General features: G+C 37.7%; 2 protein-coding genes across 2 annotated transcripts in view; one reads left to right on the top strand and one right to left on the bottom strand.

Moving 5' to 3' along the window:
- Positions 1 to 303: 303 nt before the first annotated feature.
- LOC139713394 (enoyl-[acyl-carrier-protein] reductase, mitochondrial-like) lies at positions 304 to 8,791 on the bottom strand. Its single transcript, XM_071625129.1, has 8 exons — positions 8,631 to 8,791; positions 7,484 to 7,581; positions 6,775 to 6,906; positions 5,620 to 5,763; positions 3,540 to 3,742; positions 2,690 to 2,763; positions 1,826 to 1,959; positions 304 to 682 (listed from the first exon to the last, which is right to left on the bottom strand). Exons 1-8 carry the CDS (start codon positions 8,780 to 8,782, stop codon positions 522 to 524), a joined length of 1,098 nt encoding a protein of 365 aa, XP_071481230.1. The 5' UTR covers positions 8,783 to 8,791; the 3' UTR covers positions 304 to 521.
- Positions 8,792 to 9,032: 241 nt separating this feature from the next.
- LOC139713410 (DNA primase large subunit-like) overlaps positions 9,033 to 23,302 on the top strand; it is a 56,746-nt gene continuing 42,476 nt past the window's right edge. Inside the window, exons 1-9 of the mRNA XM_071625145.1 lie at positions 9,033 to 9,223; positions 10,324 to 10,433; positions 11,136 to 11,215; positions 11,721 to 11,841; positions 13,485 to 13,637; positions 15,030 to 15,110; positions 16,147 to 16,293; positions 16,864 to 17,046; positions 18,863 to 18,989. Coding sequence (XP_071481246.1) covers positions 9,070 to 9,223; positions 10,324 to 10,433; positions 11,136 to 11,215; positions 11,721 to 11,841; positions 13,485 to 13,637; positions 15,030 to 15,110; positions 16,147 to 16,293; positions 16,864 to 17,046; positions 18,863 to 18,989 — 1,156 coding nt within the window. The 5' untranslated portion in view covers positions 9,033 to 9,069. The remainder of the gene's footprint in view (positions 9,224 to 10,323; positions 10,434 to 11,135; positions 11,216 to 11,720; positions 11,842 to 13,484; positions 13,638 to 15,029; positions 15,111 to 16,146; positions 16,294 to 16,863; positions 17,047 to 18,862; positions 18,990 to 23,302) is intronic.

Below are 23,302 nucleotides of genomic sequence, written 5' to 3'. Positions count from 1 at the left end.
GCATTACTCAATGTGAGAGTGATACTCTTGAAGAATAACAAGATGAAAAAGAACAAAAAGAAGATGAAGGAGAAGAGGAAGAAAAGATGACTGCAGAAACACCCTTTGGTATTCATACAGTTTACTAGCGTGGCATACTAGCATAATTATGACAGTCTGTAGGCCTACATACAGTATGTAACTCATACAAGACTGTACTTTGTAGCACAGTTTTATAATGGTCACATACCTTCTGTTCCAACATGCACAACACTTTCAGCATGTGCGTTAATTTCCCAAACATTTTATGTCACCTGGACAGTTTTATGAGTAAACACAAAAACTAGACATATAAGAAAGGAAATTAGTTAAATGAAACATCCCTTTTGGGTCAAAGTTCAAACACAAACTGAAACCAATCCACTTCATCACAGCTTTTGGGTTCCAAACAGAACAACATGATGTATGCACCGATTGTATCACACTTGTGAGAAGGAAATATGGAGCAATTCATTTGAAAGGACACAGCCTACATGTGAGCATCAAAAAGTCAGTATCTGCTTCTCTGTAGTAAACTCCGCTTGTGCCATCTTTAGTGCCATCTTGTAGTCATCAAGGGCAACCAGTTTGTGTTGTGGCGCCCTCAATTGGCCAGACTTGGCCCAGCTGCAAAGGTCATGGAACATTTGCCTTGATGCCTCTCCTAATAGAACAAACAAAACAAAACAAAATAGAATAAAAAAAGTTGACTGGTCTGGAACTTTGTCAATATATATAGCATGTTTGAAAACCTGTGACAATATTTAGATTTGCTTGAGTTTGCTTGTCACAGTTGTATTAAAATGTAACACTACAACATGATATTACAATTGGTTTATCTTTTCTCTAAAGGTGGTTACAAAACTACATTGCTGAAGAGAAAATTAAAATGGCTACGTAAACTTGATTTGATGTCTATGTCTTTTTCATGTATCTTTTACAAACATTGATTAACATAATTGTTGCTCTGCCGGGCTTAAGTCATTTTCAGACACAATGGTGAGAAACATAAGCAGAATAAAGTGTTCTCGACAATGAAATTTCACCTCTGTGAGCATAGTTTACTGCAACTTGATGACTTCTCTGTATGCTTTACGTGAATAAATAACTAATAAATAAGTTGATAAATAATTTAACACTGAAAGAGCTTATCATATGAGAAGGCTACTACCTTTAACCCTTTACAAGTCTGTGCACTTGACTGAAACTTGCCAAGGTTTTGATTGGCATGCAGTTACCAAGTTGTAATTTTAATCAAACCATAAACCAATATGTGCATTGAAAGAACAAACTCAAGTCAGCTGGGCTCCATCTCATTAATTGTTGCTATGACAGCAACTCTTGCTGCAATGGCAGTTGTCATGGCAATGAGAAGAATCCTGCTTCTTGATTGGCTGTTGCTACAAGAAGTTGCCATTCTTGCACAAATTGCGATTCTAACATATTTTATTACATAAAACTCACTGGTCTGATATTTCCATTTGGGGTCTAGGGCAATTACCCCCTAGGCAATTACCCCAGACCCTTCCCCTGACCCTAACCCTAATCCTAGTCCTGAATCTAATCCTAACCGTAACTCAAACTCTAATATTAAACCTAACCCTATTCTTTTCTCTAACTTTATCACTAACCAGTATTTAGCCAGGGGGTAATTGCCCTGATATGTTCCACATGAACTCTCTGGCAGTATGACACAGATTCCAGGACCACGTGATTCCTACTTATCATGCAAAGAAAGCAAGCCAGACAATGTGCAAAATTGATGAAGAAAGCATTTCAAGCATTTAAAGCACAAATCACGTCTTACCTCCAGAGTTTTCCTCATGCCACCTGCTCATCCAGAAACCATGGAACTTGATGTCGTTGAATATCAGGGACCCAGTGGGCACCATGACTGGTTGTTTGGACATCCCTCCGTATGTTACTATCGTTCCCCCTTGCCTGGATGTGCAGATCACAGGTACACACAGAAACAAGAATTAGAATATCAATATCAAATCGGCTTCATGCATGATGCATTTTTACTTAGAGGACAAGTTTACCCAAATATATGTGTGGGTTGAGTAAATGCAGCAATATTAGTAGAACACATCAGTGAAAGTTTGAGGAAAGCTGGACAATCCATCTAAAGTTATGAATTTTTAAAGTTTCTTGCCACCCTCACTGGATAAGAAAACGACTACAGCTTGTGATGTCACTGTAGGACAATGATACAAAGAAAATATAAATAGAATTCATATTTCAATATTTCTTTCAAAATGAAAGCAGGGGATTCATATTTCTAACATGTGTCAGTAACAAGTCAAGTTACTCTGTATTCAAAAAAAAATGTTGAGTTCTCTTTATATTTTCTTTATATCATTGCATAAATGTGCTGTCATTATTAATTAAAATAAGAAATTTATACACTTTTGCCATACTACTAGTATTTCACAACATATCACTGACAATTTGATTTTCCTTCTAATAAGTATCACTTTCCCATTCAAATTTTGTGACTTTTTACTTTCATTTTTATGCAAGTGAAATAGCAATGCAGATGTCAAAATTCATGCTGTGACAAGCATGATGAAAAGCAAAAATTTGGTCAATACAAGGAGGTATCACACATGATACACTACAATACAAGCTTCTCCTGTTTTACATTTAACTGAGTTCCTCTGTTACTTACTGTAAATTCTTGATGAGACTAATGACACTCTTCCCACCTACTGCATTGATGGCAAGTTCGGGTTTTGGCAGTCCCTGTTGGCAACAATGACAGAGAGACAAAACATTCTAGTTTTGTTGCGATTGTGCATACATTCCACTGATGGGGCTTATCAAGAGAAAAAGAAAAGAAAAATAATTCTTTACATTCCTCACTTCATCGGCATACACTGATTGGAAATATATCTTTTTTCTTCTTCGTAAAGGAGCTTTCCATTTAGGCAAGTGCCAAGTATTCAACATTATCAGCAGGATCAACTTGTAGTTGACTGCATAGGAATATGTAACAAGGTCTTTTTTACACATGAAGGGCAATTATCATATAATGATAAAAAACTACAATGTCCCCCCTTTTTTTTAAGGCTTTACAGACTCGTCCTGGATGAACATCTTCTGTAAGCACACAGTAAAGAGTCATTTTTAGAACCCATCTGCAGCCTTCAAAATTCATTTCCAGCATTGTATATTTCACTAATCCCTAGTGACTGTAACCCTATGTTGTTCCTGTATCATACACTATGTGTTATGTGTTCATCATAACAAGTCTTCTTTTTCATATTTTTTTTTAATGGGTGTGTGTTTAATAAACTTTGAAATTTAATTATTCAAAGGGTATAGAAAACTAAAAACAAAGTAACGTAATGGGGGAGTAATGATAGAACAGTGAACTATTTTTACAAACTCCTGCTCTTTCTTAACATTTTTGATTGATTAAATTAATTTTTTTTCTTAACATTTTTTAATTAGTCATCATTTTTAATTAGTCATCCAAATGACCTGTACTCTCACTTGGTATTTATATTCTGTCTTACTTTAAGAAGAGTCGAGGCTTCTTTCCTGAGGGCACTCTCCGTCGTTACCACGGTAGCACCAAGTCCACGCAGGAAATCTGAGAGTTCTGTCAAATTCGGGCGTTCTCTAACTATGTTGATAGTCTTCAACCCTCTAGCTGCAGCAATCTGAATCACAGCTTGTCCTGCCCCACTGTTGGCAGCATTCTGTAATACTGTGTCACCTTGGTAACAAACAAACAAACAAACAAACAAACAAACAAATAAACAAACACTTAAAAACAAGAAAGCATTGAAATGTATAAATCTTTGATAACATGCATTTCACACACTTCATTCATTTAAACAAACATGATCAATAGCCCTGCATTTCATATCAAGGGAAATGCTGCCTTCATGTCTAGTACACTGACCAATACCTGGTCCCATCAACCACCACAACAACAACAGCAACAACAAAAAATAGCAACACAGTCTACTCCAACAGCAGGTAACTTAAAGAAAAGAATAAATGCAAATCCTGTGTGTCTGTAATCTATCTAAATCAATTTTCTTTTTCAATAGTATGTACAATGTAGTAGGGGAAACATAACTTTATAAAGGGATTCATGCAGCCCATTGTTACTGTAAACAGATTTCATAGTACACATGAGATCGACAGCACAAATGGAATCAAACAGCTGTAACAAACTATAATCACTCAGTGGAATTTTGTTGAAGGTACTGTTTACCTTTGGGAATGGTGATTTCAAAAATGTTCGAATGATCACATTTGATGCATATGTGTAGGTCAGTTGTATCACAAAACATCCTGCCATACAAAAAATTTGCAATAAAGCCTAAAATATAGGGAGATATCACTATATTTCTCACTAAACCATAACTGTAGACGGTTTAGTCTAGACACAATCTTATTATATCTATTGTTCAAATTTTTAACATTTAACAGTATTTAACATTGATTATACTGATTAACTTTTTTACACTGGTTGTTTCTATCCTCACTCACATTTTAAAACTGCATCTTCTTGTCTGATATAGAATTTTTTTCCTTTTACAGTGCACATCATTGCTAACATCACTTTGAATCTCTGCAAAGAAAGAGGGTAAACACTTTTAAGCATGACTATCATAAGCATGTCATATTGATGACAGACATAAACTGACATAGATGCCACATACACTCAAATAGACTGATATCCCATGACTTTCCAGAGTTCTAACTTCTTTAACCCTAACTAGGCCGGGGGGGGGGGCCTCCGAGGCCCCCCCCCTCGACGTTTCGCGCGATGTATCGCTATCGCGAGAAGCTATCGCCGCGACGTTTCATGACTTTTTTCTTTCAAGTCTCCCGCATCTTTTGACACCAAATTTGCGATGCCCGGGTGCACGGTTTTGAATTTGCGCATAAATATGCACGTGCATGTCAGACCAAAAATTGCTCAAAAACGTGAATTTGTGTACAATTTCAATGCAAACTGTGTTTACAGGCAAATTTCATAAAAGCATGATTATTTTGGGGGTTTATTGATTAAAATCAATTAATAACACATTTTCTTGTTCGGAACAATGTCGCGGACAAATTTCATCGAAAAAACAATGAAAAACATAAAGTCGAAAAACAAAGAAATACATAAGAAATTCAAAAAACAATAAAATACTTAGAAAATTTTTTCTGATTGTGCAATTTTTTTCTCTTACATTTGCTAAGGACACTAAATAGAATATTTACACCAAAAATGTGCCTGTTTTTAGCTTTATTTAGTGATTTATACCAAATTGTCCGATTTCATGCATCATTATGCATAAATTAGCATAATTTGGTGTAAATGATAATTTTTGAAAAAATTAACTTCATGGTACTTTAGATTACATCATAGGCAATGAGTGGGCCAATTTTCGTCGTGATCGTGCGGTCGACGGCCGAGATCTGGAGGGGGGGCCTGGGAGCCCCCCCCCCCCCCCCCCCCCGGCTCTATCATCTACCTACCGGTAAATAGCCCGGCCTAGTTAGGGTTAAACATCCAATGTTATTAATTGTCATTATTTGGTGCCAAAAGAAAACCTGAACAGCATTGAAAATTTTTTTTAGCTAACCAACCTTCCCTCAGCTGCTCAAAGTCAGCAAGCATCCGGTAGGCTGTGCATGCATTCACTCTTAGCGTTGCAGCCACTAGAGGGGGTGTGTCCTCCGGCACGGTCATCACAGCATCGGCTGGACACACTACATGTGACCGCCATGTGCCTACAGTATGGTAAGTCAACAAAAGGAAGCTCAATAATCAGTAAAGATGGTACATATGAAAAGTTCAATTCTCCCTGCAGTTCTTGACAATGAATAACAACTCTAGGTCTAGGAGCATTGAATTATGTAAAAGTTACCCTACAAAAAAAATATCCCCTGGACTAGAATCTATGAAATCAACATAAAAGATAAGAAAATATATCCTATATTTTGCCAATTTGATGCATTAATTGTACAACAATTTGAAGGTCAATCAGTTGTATGACTTGGGGTCACAAGAAGGACTCTCCATAGCGAGGGCCATGGAATAATTTATAAAGTGGGAGGGGGAGGGGGGCCTGCGGGTCACTGGTACCCACAATTTTCTTCTCTTTTTTTTTTTAAATAGACTCACAAAGCTGGAGGGGAAGGGGTGTGGGGCTACAGCTTCTCCCCCCTCCCCACCCAGTGCCACAGCACCTGCACAGTACTCTTGGTCATGTGACCTTGAAGTGACTCAAATAGAAACACTTGATTGTCAACAAACCAAACCCTTGGTTTTTTTTTTAAACTATAAGAAAACAAAGAATTTTAACTTCTGCTATCATGGAGAGGGTGTGATAATACAATATCCTTTTGGGCAGTGTTATTACAGAAGGATGTCTTTCAAGCAAATGCAAAATACACTTTAAACACCATCATACATTATATCACAATGACAGGTAAGAGACAAGTGATGTAACAACTCATATAAAGTTATGTAGCTTTGAATGCTAAATGATAGAAGATCTCACTTCCTGTGATACTCTGCTAAATCTATCCATTCATTTTATTACTTCAAATTGTCCAATTTGGCCAAATATTTCACTGATCTGTAGCTTTTAACATGCTATGCTGCGTTCATGCAACCATATTGAAATGCACCTTTACAGACTTAGCCATGAGCCAGTAACTGACTACAAATGCCATCTTGAAAGGTACATCAAAATGCTAAAATGTCACAAAAGATGAAGTTCACAGAGTTTTTCTCACCTGTAAATCTTCCAGGAAATATGACTCTCTCTCCCTGATGCATGTCCGTGACATTGCTTCCCACTTGAAGAATTTCTCCAAGACCTTCAAATCCTGCAACAGCTGGAAGGGAGGGCTGGATGGGGTAGATACCTGCCAGCAAACAGTGATGAATTAAAATTATCTATTTTCTCATCTGTTCAACAAGTATTTTAACCTTGGCTCCATTCGTGGATATCAATGTTGAACTCTGTCATTAGAACAAAAAATATCTACACTCTGCATCAAATGAGCTACAAGTATGAACAATCTAAGTACGATATCCTGTCAAGATTTGATACAGGGCTTTCAGTCAGTGGTATTTAGTAGACAATACAACAACAGCTGGTAGTGGTACTCGGGATAAAAACTGCTGAATGACAACACAAAATCATATATACATATCACACAAAGTGAAATACATGTAACACTACATACAAAGTTATCTTTCAGGTAGAAATTAATATTCATGACATGGCCTAACAACTTGGTAAATAATCAGCTTTTTCACATTTCTTCAAAATTAAGCCTCCAACAAACATCTTTTTCATATCTTTTATCTATTCTGTTCTCTGTTTTGTTTTGTTTTTTGTTTCTAACATCTGCACTGCAGATGTAATGCAATGTATTTTTTCTTCTTAAATGATTAATCACTGTGACTAGCAATAGCAAAAAGACGTTCATGGTTCACCTTGGATGGCATTAATGTCTGATGGGTTGATAGGGGCTGCTACCATTTTGACCAGAACTGAGTCTGAACCGATTTCAGGTAAGGTTTGTTCTTGTAGACTGTAAAGAAAAAAAAAAATCAGAAAAAAAGCACTTTTAGCAGTTACCAACTTCAGCTTCAACCTCAACTTCAACTTTATTGAAAGTCAAACATACATGTATAACAAAATCGCATGAAACAAAAATATTACAAGAATTTACAGTTGAGTTACACATGATTTTTTTTTCCTTTTTGGTTTGTGAGTGCAAGGGGTGGGGTCAGCTCAGATAAACAAAGTACAAGTAAATTGGGACTCTACTCAGTGGCACAATAGACAACAGTCAATGAAGTCGAGTGACAAGAAAAGTAGGTACAATTGTAGTACCAGGTACTTGTAATACTTGTATATGCTGACAATTATGTGTTCCCTTAAATTTACATTGCTATCTTGCATCATTGATTCATAGATAACATCAAATAATCAATGACAATGCAATGTAGATGTACATCGGACATCTGTGACGATTTGTGTCAAAATGTGCCAGTACTGCAGTAAATATTCCATTAATAGTAATAGTACACATACCTAATTTTGAATTTAATGAATGACTCTGTCTGTTCTTTCAACACTGTATTACTATTAGAATTTAATAATACTCAGGTGCATGAAGCATTTTAATCCCTGTCTGCGTCTGTCATGTCCTGATAGTGATACTATAAAACCTACACCTTTTAGTCTTGACTTACACTCTACATAGAGTTTTTCTAGCTTAGTTTCTTCTTTTGCAAATTTATGTCAAAATTCTAACGTTAAAGAAAAAGCAATGAGAGAAAATGTGACTGATATCGACATTGCCATTGATTGCCTTCCATGAAGCTGAGCTGAGTCAAAAGTTATGAACAGTCGGATTACAACATGAAGCTAGCATACCAGTCATATCTGGCCCTAAACAAGATAAGTTCGATTTCAAGCCAAGACACACTGCTGCACACTGAGGTTGACACATACATAAAAGATACATAGTTTTGCACACATGGGACTGCTACATGTAGTGCTAGTACTAAATGACATGTACTTTTTACACGCACAACATTTCTAACATATCTATTTTAGGGTAAGTCAACTTACGTTATCACCTTCTCTGGGTCACCACGCTCATGATATATCAACGCTTTTCCTTTGCTTATTGAGGAACATAGTCGTCTGCATGACCTTAATCGATGTGTTGATGAAATTTTCAGCAGTTCTGAACCTAACAGCGAAATACCTTTGGTGACCATGGGCGCTGCCATCTTGAATCAGAACGGAAGTGCACCCTCTATCGCGCGGTTTGTGTGCAAACGCGGGAAATTTCGTACGACGACGTTGTACGTAGCTATTGTAGCCCAGTTTGTGGGAATGAATGAATGCATATCAACGCAGGAGAGTTCTGCGGACGACACCGGGTACCGGGTCGACGGATCCAACACCGTGTATAACCGGTTTAGTTAGGCTAGCGCCGTAAACTGCCACTGGAATACGTAACTTAATTTTGTTGTCAAGTCGTGTCTAGCTCTACTTTGATACCATGGAGTTCTCTGAAACTAGCACCAAGAAAAGGATTAAGAAGGAGTCTTTCCTGGATAGAACCAAAGAACCTCATATGCTGTTTTATCGCATCCCCCCGATTGAAAATATTTCCCTCAGTGAGTTCGAGGAGTTGGCGAAGAGAAGGCTTGAAGGTATGTAATGATTCAGTGAAATACTGCACAGTAGTCATGATCATGGTAATCAGCCTACCATTTAAGTACCAACATGTGTTTAACGAGGCTAGACAAGCAACATGATCCTGACGTGAAACCAGAGATCTAATTTCTGTTAAAATTCAAGACAAAAGATCACCAAAGAAAAGCGCATTCCTGTATCCATAATCTTAAGTCATCTAAAGTCAATAGACAGTGTCACTGATGACAAACTGATTGTGACCTAGAATACACTGCACGGTATGCATAATAAATTTAATACATTTTGTATGTGGATGGTGATCGATGCACAAAACTGTTTTCATATATCACCAGTTAAACTTTACACAGCCCAGTCGCTGTAAAAACGCGACAGGGCTGGTGACCAGTACCAGGATGGTGCACATACAACAACAAAGGGAACACAAGCGAACATACCAATCGCGTTTAGTTTTGTCTTTTGATGAAATATACTTGACATCGTTTTTGTCACCTCAAACTCATTAAAGACAATATTCATTACACAATTAACAACTTACCGGTACCAAAGATGAAGATTACATGCAGCGTGTGCGAACGGTACCGACTCGTATCATCGGACGTGTGAACGTCTGACACCGGTACTCAAAATGGCTGAGAGTGAAAGACGATGTACCGTTCACGCACGTTGCATATAATCTGCTTTTTGGGTTAAGTTGAACATAGACACAAAGTGTTATTAATGAAGATTGTCTTTAATGAGTTTGAGGTGACAAAAATTATGTCAAGTAACAAAACTCAATGCAATCAGCATGCTCGCTTTGTGTTGGCTTTGTTGTTGTGCACCATCCTGGTACAGCCCTGTCACGTTTTTAAAGCGACTGGATGGGCTGTGTCTAGTTTGTAAGACACCAACAGTTATATTTAATGATCATGTATGAAATGAAAAAAAAAATGAATTGTCTTCATAATGACAAAAAGGGAATCTAGGATAATCTATGGTATAATACCCCATCGAGACCGAGTGCAGACAGCTGGTGCTCAAAGTGTTTGTTTGTTTGTTTGTTTGTTTTTGTATATGGCCTAGTATTAGACCTGTCGTTGTCTTTCTGATCAAACAGTTCTGAAGCATGTGGAATCAGTCGGGATCCGTCATGTCAAAGGAAGCGATGAGTACAATGAGAGGATGGACAAGGAATTAAAGAAGCTGATGCCTGTAGCTCACAAGAGAGTAAGTAATGGAAATGATAATCCCAGGTTCAGAGAAATCCAAGGTCCCCAAGGCCTTGTCCTTTGATGCCCATCTGTTTGGTGGTCTTGATTCCTGTCTAAAACTCAACATTGGTGTTTTTGATTTGATATAAATTTTTGATACCCTTTGTGTGACTTTTTATTCATAATGACTAAAAAGACTAGTGGCTTCGATTGGCCAAAATTGATGAAGATTTCAATGAAATTATAATGTACACTGTCTGTATAGTATGCTTTCTCCTGAGTTTGAAATGGAGCTTGAACTTCTAATTGATACATATTTTCCAAAACAAGTGTTTACAATTAAAACATTACAATCTAAATTTGATAGTAACAGATGTGGTGTTATCTTTCCTGGATATCATAGCTGTTTTTTCTTATTTTTTGTTTGTTTTTGTTTTGCTATTGCTGACAATATGTTAAAATTACTTTTATATTGTTTCAGTCCCCAAACCTCAATGATAAAAATTCCAATATATAGACATAGGGTGCCTACTGTTAAAAATGGAATTTTCGCAAGACATGATCCTTGCTTGAAAATGAAAATACACAAATGTTTGCCAATGAGTATGTGTACAAAACAGGCCAAGCATGAAAAATTTTTCACATGAAAATTTTCACTTTTACAATATTCATCCAGCGCCATCCAATCCATTATTTCTTGTTTTGGGTTTACGTACAGATGAGCGGGGAGGACTTGGCCAAACATTTACGGGATGACAGGATCTCACATTTCATCCTGAGGTTGGCCTACTGCAGATCGTAAGTAAAGTCCGAGGAAAATACAGGATACCCTTACAAGTTTACTGGTGGGACTACAAAGCCATTGGCCCACTTGCTTGGGAGTTGATAAAACTTACTGAAAAGGAAGTAAAACGAAGTGACACTTACCATTTAAAACTGTGGAACTCTGTCTCAAATGCCCATTTGGGGGAACTTGATGATAATAGATGTGTGAAATGTCGTAATGGGATACTGTGATATGTCAACTTCGTTATAATCTTATTTTGTATAACTTTTTTAGGTACCTTAGAAATGAAACTTTGTCTAATATCAAAATGTTAGTCTCACATTCTTTTGTATTCTTGCCTGATCCCACTTGCTCAGTTACTATTACATGTACCTCCTTCATAATATAGTCTTAAACTCAAAATGTGATGGTCACACAGTACTGTACACTGGTTTTGAAAATATTTCACGCATAACTTCTCAGTACAACAAAACAAGATATTCTAATGATGTGTCTTTGTTTAATCCATCCCTGCAGAGAGGATTTGCGGAGGTGGTTCATTCAACAGGAGCTTGATTTGTTCCGCTACCGGTTCCTGCGAGAGTACAGTGAAGCCATTACCCAGTTCCTGGCGGAAAACAAGTTGCACTACTCTCCAGTTAGTATAGAGAAGATCAACCTTAGTAGGGCTTAGTTTTTGTTTTTGTTTTTGTTTTTTTGGGGGGAGGATGCAATATGTACTACTTGGTCAGAAGGTTGGGTGTTCAAATTACATTCGTATCTTCATTTTCATCCTTCAGCAAGAAAATTTCCATGTCATTGATCTAGGAATGTGAATACCTGCATGACTGGATTGAACAGATATATTCAAATACATTGTGATAGCTATCAAGTAAATACAATGTAGTTAATTGTCTAGAACGATGCATTAGTGCTGTGTTAAAGTTTTGGATCACTAAGGTTTTGAAATAAATGTACACACCCAAATTACCAGGCTGATGGCATGTTGTGCGTAGTTAAGACAGTAAAAGTAGTACTAAAGACACAGCATAACATGCTTTTCCTAGCTTTGTCTATCCAGCCAAATTACAATATGACAGGCATGCAAAACAGATTGGAAAAATCAGAGCACTCCCCTCCCCCCCCAAAAAAAAATGAAAAAAGAAACACATAACACAAACACAATAATGTGTATGTATAATAATCATAAAAATCACATTATTGTTATGATTAAACTTATGATCACCATTATTAACATCAATATCATCACAACATTACAACATGTATTTCTATCTATTGTGAGTTGAGCTTATTGATTCAAACTATAAAATGTGACCCGCTACAACAAAAAGGTCCTAAAGTCGCGCATGGTCGAAGCCGTGAAAATCGAGTTTGAAGTTAGAGCATCAAAATTGGTCAAAACTTATGATTTTCTGAATTTGACATATTATTAGAGTCTGACATGTCTTCTATCATCTGTCGAAATTTTGAAGCAAAATGATGAAAGGAAAGACCAAAAAATAGCGTTTTTCTGGGCCATGTTTTTTTGGCGTTTCAACAAAGCAGAAACTGGTTCGAACATTTGGATTGAGCGCCACACATAGGCTCCGCCCCTAACAACGACCAGAGTGATCTCATTGGTCAGTTTGCTGCTTGCCGCTAACCGAAGCGTGAAGCTCTCACACTGCCCAGTCGACTGGTGCGTGCGGGTGGGTTGCGCTATGCCTAGCCGCTTCTCCTGACATCCTGGTCACTGATTGGTCGGTGAGGAGACCGCCGACGCTGTGTTTGAATGAGCATTTCGGGGGTTGCTAGGGCTTCACTTCTATTGTCCGAAGGTGAATACTGACTTGCGTGTCTCTTGATTGTGATTGCGTCGCAAGGAGAACTTTTAGGGCGCTTTTCTCGAAACAGTGATTTCCCAGACGTGTTGACATGCTCTCTTTTAAACATCGATATCTCCGCAGCCAATTATTTTTATGAGACGTGTTATATATCAATTTAAAGCAGAAAGATTAGGGAATTGTGTCATGCAATTTTCAAATAATCGACCTCGCCCGACTTCAGGATCATTTTGTTGTAGCGGGTCACAAATAGTCATTTGTATTAAAAAAAAATGCTGCCTACTTCTGAATAGTTGAGCATATATCATGGGAATATTAGGAATGTTATAAATATATTTGCCACATCTAGCAGTAGTTCTTATAAATATTGCAATGCATTCACTGTCTCAAACGTCTTCCTCTCTCCCTTATAACCCAATTTTCCCCTTCTTAACGTTTTCCTGTTCACATTTCGCAGATCCCCCAACAGGAAAAGGATGCACTGGCTGACAAGCTTGTCAAGTCTTCCCATGGGATCAGCGCAGCCATGTTGGCCCACACTGACTTCTTCAAGGTGCCCTTCACAGAGGCCCTGGATCTGGTGCGAGGACGGAAGGTCTTTGTGCAGAAGGTGACCTTTGACCTTTGTCATAATCAAAATGCTCTATAGCCCTCTTTGCTGTGGTTTTTGTAAGAATAGTGAGCAGAGGCTGATGATGTGAAACTGAGTCAAGCTACCAAGGGGAGGCAAGCTCCATCAAGAGGTCTTTTGAAGACCTGTCCAAATTTCTTAACTTGTGCATTTGGACAGCTGAATTTTGCTACCAGCATTTGACAGTGAAAATCACAAACTATCAGCAGAGCAAAACAAAAACAAAAACAAACAAACTAACAAACAAACAAACAAACAAACAACCAAACATCCAAACCCAACAGATCTATCATTGTTATGGTGACAAGACTTGTATCTCAGATTTTGGTGAAAATCACTTTTCTGTCTGAATTTTAGCTGCATTACCACAAGATGCTGCCACCATGCCATGTCAAAGGAAAGGTGATCTCATTTGTTATCAAAGTGCTTTGGCTGCCAAATATTATTTCCTGTGATGCAACAGGAATGTAGATTAAATGCTTTGCAAAAATGTGAGAGGATGCAAAGATTGTAACTTAACCAGTGCATGATGGAGTGGTTTGAACCATACCCCCCCCCCCCAATCCTCCTATGCCATTTTCCAGCTTTATATACAGTGTAAGTTTTTATACAGATTTGATTATGATTGGACAGGGAATTATTTTCAGGGTATAGCATCAAACTTTTTGCATAATTTTCAGAGAAATGCCACACAGATTAATGTTTCATACAGGCATGACGCTGAATTGTGTTGTACACAGTCAGTCCATTATTTGATACTTTTGTAACTACTCATACTAAAGTGCTCTTCAGTTTTGGTTTCCTGGGAGGCAACAAGATAAAATTTGCAAGTGTTTCTAGGAAATGTGAGACAATTCCAGGATTATTACATTTACTTTTTTAATTTCGCGTGAGGATGAACTGTACATGTTAACTAGTATTTCTATTTGTTTTCCTATATTATATCCTGTAGGACAACAAGGCAAAATGTTAAGTGCTTCAAGGAAATAATGAAACTCACACTACTAGGTTTATTCTTTCTTTTTTTTTTTTGTAGCCAGGGAGAATGAACTCTGCTTCATTTTTTTTTCCATGTCAGTGTAATGGATATTTGGGATAGGGGAAGGGGGCAAGGCAGGGTGAAACGGGGCACTAAGAGAAACTTTCCTCAGTTTTTTTTTTTTTTTTTTTTTATTAGGAGTACGCAAAGTATTGGTACTTTGTATAAGATTCTGTCTGAATCTTAGCTAAAGACACATATTTATAATTTTTTTAAAAAAGTCAATACAGAGAGAAATACCATTCGCCATATCTAAATGACTTTAAAAATTCATATGCAGACTTGGAAAAAAAGGTTAACTCCAAAACATGTTCTTGTTCTCTTCTCTGCAGGGATACGCCTTTGTACCACACGGTGACCTGGTGTCCATAGTACTGACGGCCTTCCGCTCCCACCTCTCTCACGCTTTAGCAGTATGTGAGAAGTTTTTGTCTCTTCACTTTCTACATATGCATGGAAATTTAATTTCTGTTTAATAGTGTAGTGGAGAGAAAGAGAGAGAGAGACAGACAGACAGACAGACAGAGAGAGCAGCATATGTATAAATGAATTTAACCTGTTGAGGACGGGCTGATTTTGCTGTAACACACATTTCCCATAGGCACCTGCCCGCGTATACAGGACTTGTCTTCAACAGGTTAAGCAGACGGAATGGTAAATGACTGGAAGAAAAAGGAAGCTAACTAGATGTAGATATGAATAGAGACAGGGTGAAAGTGATGGAAAGAGAGATACAATGTAGGGGAGGAGAGTGATAAACATAGGGCAAGAAGATTTTAGAAAAATAGGCTTTGGTAATGACAATGTGTTTGGAGACACCCAGTTTCACCACAATCAATCCAAAACTCTTATTTCTTGATATAAACAATCTGATGGATAAAATCACTCATGCTGTGAAAAGGGAAGAGCATGGCAATACAGTGCACTCCCGTTATAACGAACACGGTTATAACGAAATTCCGGTTATAACGAAGTAAAAATTTGGGCTGCAATGTCATCCACTCTATGTATTTCTATTGTTTATTTGTTTGGTTATAACGAAATTCCGATATAACGAAAGAAAACTGCCGGTCCCGAGGACTTCGTTATAACGGGAGTCCACTGTACAAGTGAAATGAAAGATTAGTAAACAAGTTTGATTTGAATTGGAATATTGTATGTATTTTTTTATGTAAATCAAAACAAATACACAATTCTCCTTTGCTGCCAATTTTTATCTGCCTTTAAACTGTCAAGAACATGATTTGAGTCAGAAGAAGAGGGTTCCATGGAGAGGTACAATTTCAGGAATGAGATTTTGGACAATTGCGGAAAATTTGCTAGGATTGGCTACCCTTCTTTCATGATGCCCTTTCTTTTCTCTTTTCTGCAGTGAATAAAAACTTCAACCCCCCCTCTTGTTTGGTTGACTTGTAGCATCACGCATTCTTCCATTTTGTGTCTCTTCAGATCACAGCAAGGGGGGTTCCCCATTTGGAGGAAGATGGCCGCCTCCTGCCGATGCTAAACAACCTGAGCAAACAGTACCTGGGCCAGGACTACGGTAGCAACAAGAGGTCTGGGAACTGCAAGATCAACCTTGAGGACATCAACAATGTGAGTTCTGAATTTGATATGCCCAGGACCAAGACTTGCTGTAAAAATTGAAACTCCAGTTTCATCTTTTACCTTTTTGTTATTATCATAATTATTTTGTTGTTGTTGTTCCACTAGCTAAATTTCAACTTACTATGCTTGTACACCTACCCGAGGATGAGAGTATATTTATACATGACTCTATATCATCTCCCAAATAGTTATCATGTGTGAGTTTTTGTTTTATTTCAGTTGGTTGCAAATCTTGTGAAATTTCTCGTACTGTGAAAGATTTCTTGTTTGTTGGATGGATCCAAACTTGTTCAGTACTTATCTGTACTTATCAAAGTTCTGGCAAGTTCAAGAGATTTGCCTTTTAATAGGCCAGGTTGAATGTATATGAAGTTTTCCATTATTATTCCAGACCGTGTTCCAGAAAAATACCCAATAAAATTTAACATGTAAAAAGGAGTTTATTTGTTAATATGAATGAATGTCCATAATGCACATGTTGGCATTAAATTTGATCATTCTCCTTCTAAAATTGTTTTACTTTGTTCATAAATATTTGCTCCTTCCCGTGCCCTGCAGCTAGCCAAGCAGTCATTCCCGCTGTGCATGCGTCAGCTCCATATGTCCCTCCGCGAGCACCACCACCTCCGTCATGGAGGCAGGATGCAGTACGGCCTCTTTCTCAAGGGAATCGGCATGACCCTTGAGCAGGCCATGACCTTTTGGAGGTCAGAGTTCACTCGCATCATGGACATGGACAAGGTGAGAATGCCTGAGCTATGAGAGAAAAGGAAGTTGCAGTGCCCTAGCTAGGTTCATTGTGAGAAATTTGTCACACACACACACACACACACACTGCTATAGCTTCTGACCACACCAGCATTGAGAATTAAGGGTTTCTGGGACGAACACTGCACTAGGGCTTTCTAGAGCTCAGTCCGTCAGCTAGCTTCATAGGGGTCGGGTTCGAATCCAAATGAAATCCCATTTTCTTTGCTTATTTTTCCACTAATATGTTTGAAAATTGTTACAAGTATGGTTGAATCCAATCCTGGATATTTTAAAGACATATGTGCGAGTCATTTGACTTAGCTATGCCTCAAAGTATGTTGCCAAGAGCAGTATGTAAACTCTTTGTGTGCCACATTCGCACGTTCGACTCAGTCGACGGTGTGCCAACTTTGTATATTCTGCTCGAACGTGCAAACCTGCCCAAACCAACTGATAAATCGCCAAATGACACAAAACAATGAAAGCGTTTCTCGCGATTCGATTCCTGCTACATGTAGCTTGTATATTATGTGGTGACTGACCATCAAGCGGAGTTCCTTTCTGGATTTGCGAATAAATTCTAAGCTCCTGGCACTGTTTTCTGTGCAGAAGTCATGTCTCTACAATAATGTAGCTTCTGGTCATTTGAAAGAAAGACAATCATAGATTTGTCATACAATTTACATCAAAGCAAAGCGTGGCATCTCCCCCACAACTTTACGCATTGCATGTCAAGGGTAACAAAAATCTATCAAAGTGGCATAGATTTGAAATACAGACTGTTTTCCCGAAGCATGACTACGTTGCTGCCTCAGAATGAGGTGGCACACAGGGGGTTTGCACTAAGGCACATAAAGAGTTAATGGCAGATAGTCCTTAGTGTAACTGCCCTATTGAATTATCTGTGCAATACAAGTGTTATGAGCTATGTGTTTATTTTATCATCATCAGAGAAAGCATAGATATCCCTCCTACACTTAAAATGATAAAAGATGAATCGCTAAATGATACATACTCATAAAATCAAATCAATTTGAAATGCCTAAAAAAAGCTGGGTTGATTATGTAATCTTCTTGATGTCAGAGGAAGAGACACATTTACAAATATATTCAATTATATGCTTTCCTTTACAACTAAGAAAAGCAACAATGTCTGCAAACTGGAATCCAAGTATCATAAAATGAATGTGCAGATGGACTAGCATGTCACTATGTTCTCAAGAGAAAAAATGTCCATAATTGAATATACAGTTAACAACAAAATTATTCATACCCCTGGGAAATTTGTAGTTTTGAGCACATTTCTTACAAGTAAAGGATGGAGTGATGGTGACTGGGTGTTATATCTCAACATTTCTATTGTTTTGCAAATGAGGTGAAACTGGAATGAATGGCAATTTACAGAGGACAAATAAGAGTAAAAAGTTAATACCCAATCACCATCACTCCATCCCTCACTTGTAAGAAATTTGCTCAGAACTAATAATTTCTCAGGGGTATGAATAATTTTGTTGTTAACTGCATATACTTTTAATATTCAGCAACAGCTAATAAACAGATGCCTCTTTTATTCAATGATACATGTACATGTTTTCTTCCCCATTGGTTAGGCTTGGGTGCAAGTAAACCTCAAACTTGAATGGTATATCTTGTTACTCAATGAATAATTTTAGATAAAGGCAATGATTTAGTCAAATTGTAAGGGCTTTGACTTGAAACATGAGAAAATTCTATGGTTTCATCATTGGGAACCTTGAAAGCCCTATTGATGACACATCTTTGGTTTTTTCCCCCTTCCTGCCTGCAGTTTGAGAAGCAGTATTCGTATAACATCCGCCACAACTACGGGAAGGAAGGAAAGAGGGCAAACTACACTCCCTACAGCTGCATGAAGGTCATCATGAGCAACGCCCCCGGTCAGGGGGACTATCATGGTAAGACACAAATGTTAACCCGTTGAGGACGAGTCCCGAGTTTACTCGGACAGGTGTCTATGGGAAATTCGTATTGTAGCAAAATCAGTCCGTCCTCAAAAGCTTAAAAGATTAACCACACTTCTCAAGCGTGCTGCACACTACATGATCCGACCAGTTTTATGACTCTGGAACCAAGCCGGGTCATATGACTAGTGGCGTGACTCGACACCACACACTGAGCAATCAAACCACATAGCTATACCCTTACAAAAAATAACCATGAAATTTAAGGTATTACCATGGTAAAACCTCAATTACCATAGTAAAACCATGGTATCGATGGTATTACTACGAGTACCACAGAAAAACCATGGTGAGCATGGTGATACCACAGAAAAACCATGGTAAAACCTCAATTGCCATAGTACAACGATGGTATCGATGGTATTACTATGAGTACCACAGAAAAACCATGGTGATGCATGGTGATACCACAGAAAAACCATGGTAAACTATCATTACCATGACACAACCATGGTACTGATACGTATACCATAGAATAACCGTGAAGTCTATGGTATTTCCATGGTCTTACCATAGGCGCCACAAAATAACCACAGTAATAGTATGTTATAATTTTTATACCATAGCACTACCATGGTATTACTACCAGTACCATGGAAAAACCATGCCATCTACTGCATTTGCCTGGTATAACTATACAGGTACAATAAAATAACTATGGTGATGCCGGGTTATGGCCATCATACCATGGCGTCACCACGGTATTACCACTTGTACCATAAAATAACCATGGTATATAGGGCATTTCCTCAGTATTGCTGCACTAATTAACCATGGATATACCATGTAATAACCATCATACCATAGCACGGTTATGGCACTACTAGGCCTACTTGTACCATAGAATAACCATGGAGATACCATATAACCACCATCATACCATGTACTACAACCACAGGGTCTTTAATCGTACCGCAGCATATATAATCATAGTCTTTATGTTATCTTCTGTATTTCTAAAGGTACACAAAAATACCCATGGTGATACCGTGGTTCAACAACAAAATATCAATTATGATATTCTTATAGCTGAAAGGGATTGTACAGTAGGTACTGGTTGAGATGAGGATTCAGATTTATAACTTTTTTTTTTCATTCAGATGATAAACCTCTTATGAAATATGAAAGAGCATGTACAGCTGTAATTTCAAGAAGGATTCAACGTTTTGAAGAAAATTCGTCTTGAAATGGCTGAGATTACCAATCCCTTACCCCCCCCCCACCCCAAATTAAAAAAATCAAAATGAAATTGACAGGCCCCATCTTTCACTAGGAGCTCTTTGTTTTAATTTGTTTTTAGATATCTCAGTCATTTCTCAGCCTGTTTTCATTAAATAAACGTTTGAGTCCTCTTCTGCTCTTTACCATTTCAAAGAGTGGTTTCTAAATATCTCGCAAAACGTTACAAGCTGAATCCTCATCTCGTCCAGTATTGTATACTCCCTTTAAATGTCAAATAATGACAAAAAAGGTACATTCTCTACTGGTATCACAAGGAAAAAATGGTCCCATTATAGCTATCCGTTTGACCCAACTTGTTCAAATAGTTGCAAACTGGAAGTAGGCCGATACTCGTTCACATTACCATGGTGTGAATTACCATACAGTTAAAGATGAAAATTAATACCAACTCAAACCATTCCAGCTGACACTAAATTGAATGAGCTGGTACACTCTGAAAAACACCAATCAATTCCAGCTGAATATATGGCCTGGCTCTAAATCATTGATTATGAAGTTTTATTTGTACCAACTGGAAAACATGCCGCTCAACTGGCAGATTCACTAGTTGACTCCACTTAGACAAGTTGACTCCAAACTAACATTTCATTCCAACTGACAGACTGAAACAAATGAAATAAACTGCGCAATTGTCTACCAATTAGAATTTATTGACATAACCTACAGATTCACCACTGGATTCCAATTGCAAGAAACGGAATAAAGTGTCATACTGAAATATCAACTACCCGATTCCTGTATAGATACAGCTGGACATAAACGGGCCCTTAATAATTGTATTGAAATTGACTATAAGACACAACTGGCAGATTTACCAGTTGATTCCACTTGAAAGCGATGGAATGGACTGGTACACTGAGAAAACAGCTGACTCCAGTTTGAACAAATGGATCAAACTGTGATGAGTGAGTTAATAATAACACACATAATAGTAGTAGCATAGTAGTACTGGTGATAATAATAATGATGACGATAATAATAATAATAATAATATTAATAATAATAATAATAAGGTCTTATCCAGGAGAGCCTCTCCACTGTTGCCACTGCTCTATACCACAGGGCCCTGCCATACCACTAACAGTTGAACTGTTCTAATGAAAATGACAGATTAAAAAAATCAGATCTATTGTGTAAACTGGAACATTAAAGCCTATTGGTTGATTCCAGTAGGAAGAGATAGACCAAAGTATGCCCTTTGACAAAGTGGGATCAACTGGACACAACAAGCAGATTTTTCAGTAGATGATCCACTTGAAAGAAATTGTGTGAAATGGCATACAACAACCAGTTGATTCCAGTAGAAACAATGAGTGCACATTCGAGTTCAACACCCACAAATCATACAGCCAACAAATCAAACAACCCATAAATTTGACGCCTAGCGAACAAGGCCCATATGACTGCGACACTATAAGGCCCACGACACTTTTACAATAACGTAAGCCCCATGATGCAATGTCGAGCTTGTGGGCCTTATGACTAATCTTGTGGGATGACCCCGAAAAATTGGACCAATTTGGTGCAGGTCGAATCGACTGGACACAACTGGCAGATTTACCAGTAAAAACTGGCATACTAAAACATCAACTCCATGATTCCAGCAGATTCAGCTTTTTTGAACCAGGCTCTTGTATACCTGTTGCAAATGACTTGACACAACTGATAGATTTATTCAACTTGAAAGCAATGCAGATTTAACCTACATATGCACTTTGATAAAGTTTAGGCCGTAACAGTTAGTAGAACCAAGCCGGGATAAATGGACCAAACTGGCATGACTGGGGAAGTTCATACCAGTTCATCAAATCTGGCAGTTTTACCAGTTGATTCCACTTTTTAAACGATTATAAACGTACCAATACATTACAGTCAAAACTATTGGACCATTATGAGTATACTTGCAACAAATGGGAAAAATCAAAATATATATCAACTGATTCTTAAGGTAAACCCCTTAAACTCTAAGGGACGTGGCAGGAGAGGGAAGGGCGGAATCCACCCTCGACGTTTTGAGTCTGCGATGGAAGAGACCCTGTTATGAGACATTTTGACTTTTTTTTCAAGTTCAACTTCAAATTCATTGTTGTTTTTTCCACAGCAAAATAATATATTTGGTGAACATAAATCTCGCTTTCTTCAATGAAAGTATAATGCAGGTAATTTGTACAGAGAAAGCAATAATTGAAAACCTAAAGTAGGGGTACAATACAATGGTTGCTGAGGTAACAAAAGTGAAATAAATGAAATATGCATTGTATGAAAAAAGGAGGGACCCACTAAAAAGACAAAGCTAGTGAAGTGCGGTCCCTTCTCCGACTGAAAAAAAAAATCGATGCAAAGATTGATTGAAAACAGCAACAAAGAAACTCTTGAAAAATCTGACTATTCTTTAGCGGAGCGGATCCAGGAATTCCGTAAATGGGGGGGGGGGGAGGGATCTGTCATGGTGCCACTTCCGGAATTAAAGGGGGCACACACGCCCATTTTCATTTTGTTTTCTTGTTATTTATTTATTTTTATCTTATCAAAAATTAAAGAAGGGGCCCCCTGGAGCTATCACTGCTGTAACATTAATCACTGCGATTGATTGATCTTATGCTAATTATGGTATAAAAGTGGTCAATGAGAATCTCCAATAAGAACACAAAGGAAAAAATTAAAAAACAAAGAAATACATTTGAAACTCCAAAAGCAATCATATACATTAAAAAAATGGCTTTTGGAAGTCCTTTAATGTGTGATGCATACAGTCTTTAAACATGTAAAAACAGACTTACAAATAATTAAGAAATAGACTCTTAATGCTTTTAATTGGGCTAAAATAAGATGTTGGGCCTAATTTGCACAAATAATTAATTGATGAATTAAAATTAGAAATTGACAATCAAAAAAAATTCTTAAGACATATAAGACATAATTTTGTAGATTACACTGTAGTTGTAACACGTGCCAAATTTTGCTATAACGATCGTAATACTAATGGTCAAGATCTTGTGGGGGGG

This window comes from Diadema antillarum, unplaced genomic scaffold (assembly GCF_040938485.1).
Source record: "Diadema antillarum isolate AM-2024a unplaced genomic scaffold, OU_Dant_1.0 seq00001957_RagTag, whole genome shotgun sequence".
In the NCBI taxonomy this organism is placed as follows: Eukaryota; Metazoa; Echinodermata; class Echinoidea; order Diadematoida; family Diadematidae; genus Diadema; species Diadema antillarum.
The sequence above is the reverse complement of the archived record's forward strand: the minus strand, read 5'-3'. Positions and strand labels throughout refer to the sequence as shown.

Coding starts and splice junctions, on each gene's coding strand:
- LOC139713394 (XM_071625129.1), bottom strand. CDS start 8,782: ATGGTCACCAAAGGTATTTCGCTGTTAGGTTCAGAACTGCTGAAAATT. Junction 6,907..7,483: donor AGACATTAATGCCATCCAAG/GTGAACCATGAA, acceptor GTTTGCTGGCAG/GTATCTACCCCATCCAGCCC. Junction 683..1,825: donor GCATGAGGAAAACTCTGGAG/GTAAGACGTGAT, acceptor TTGTTCTATTAG/GAGAGGCATCAAGGCAAATG.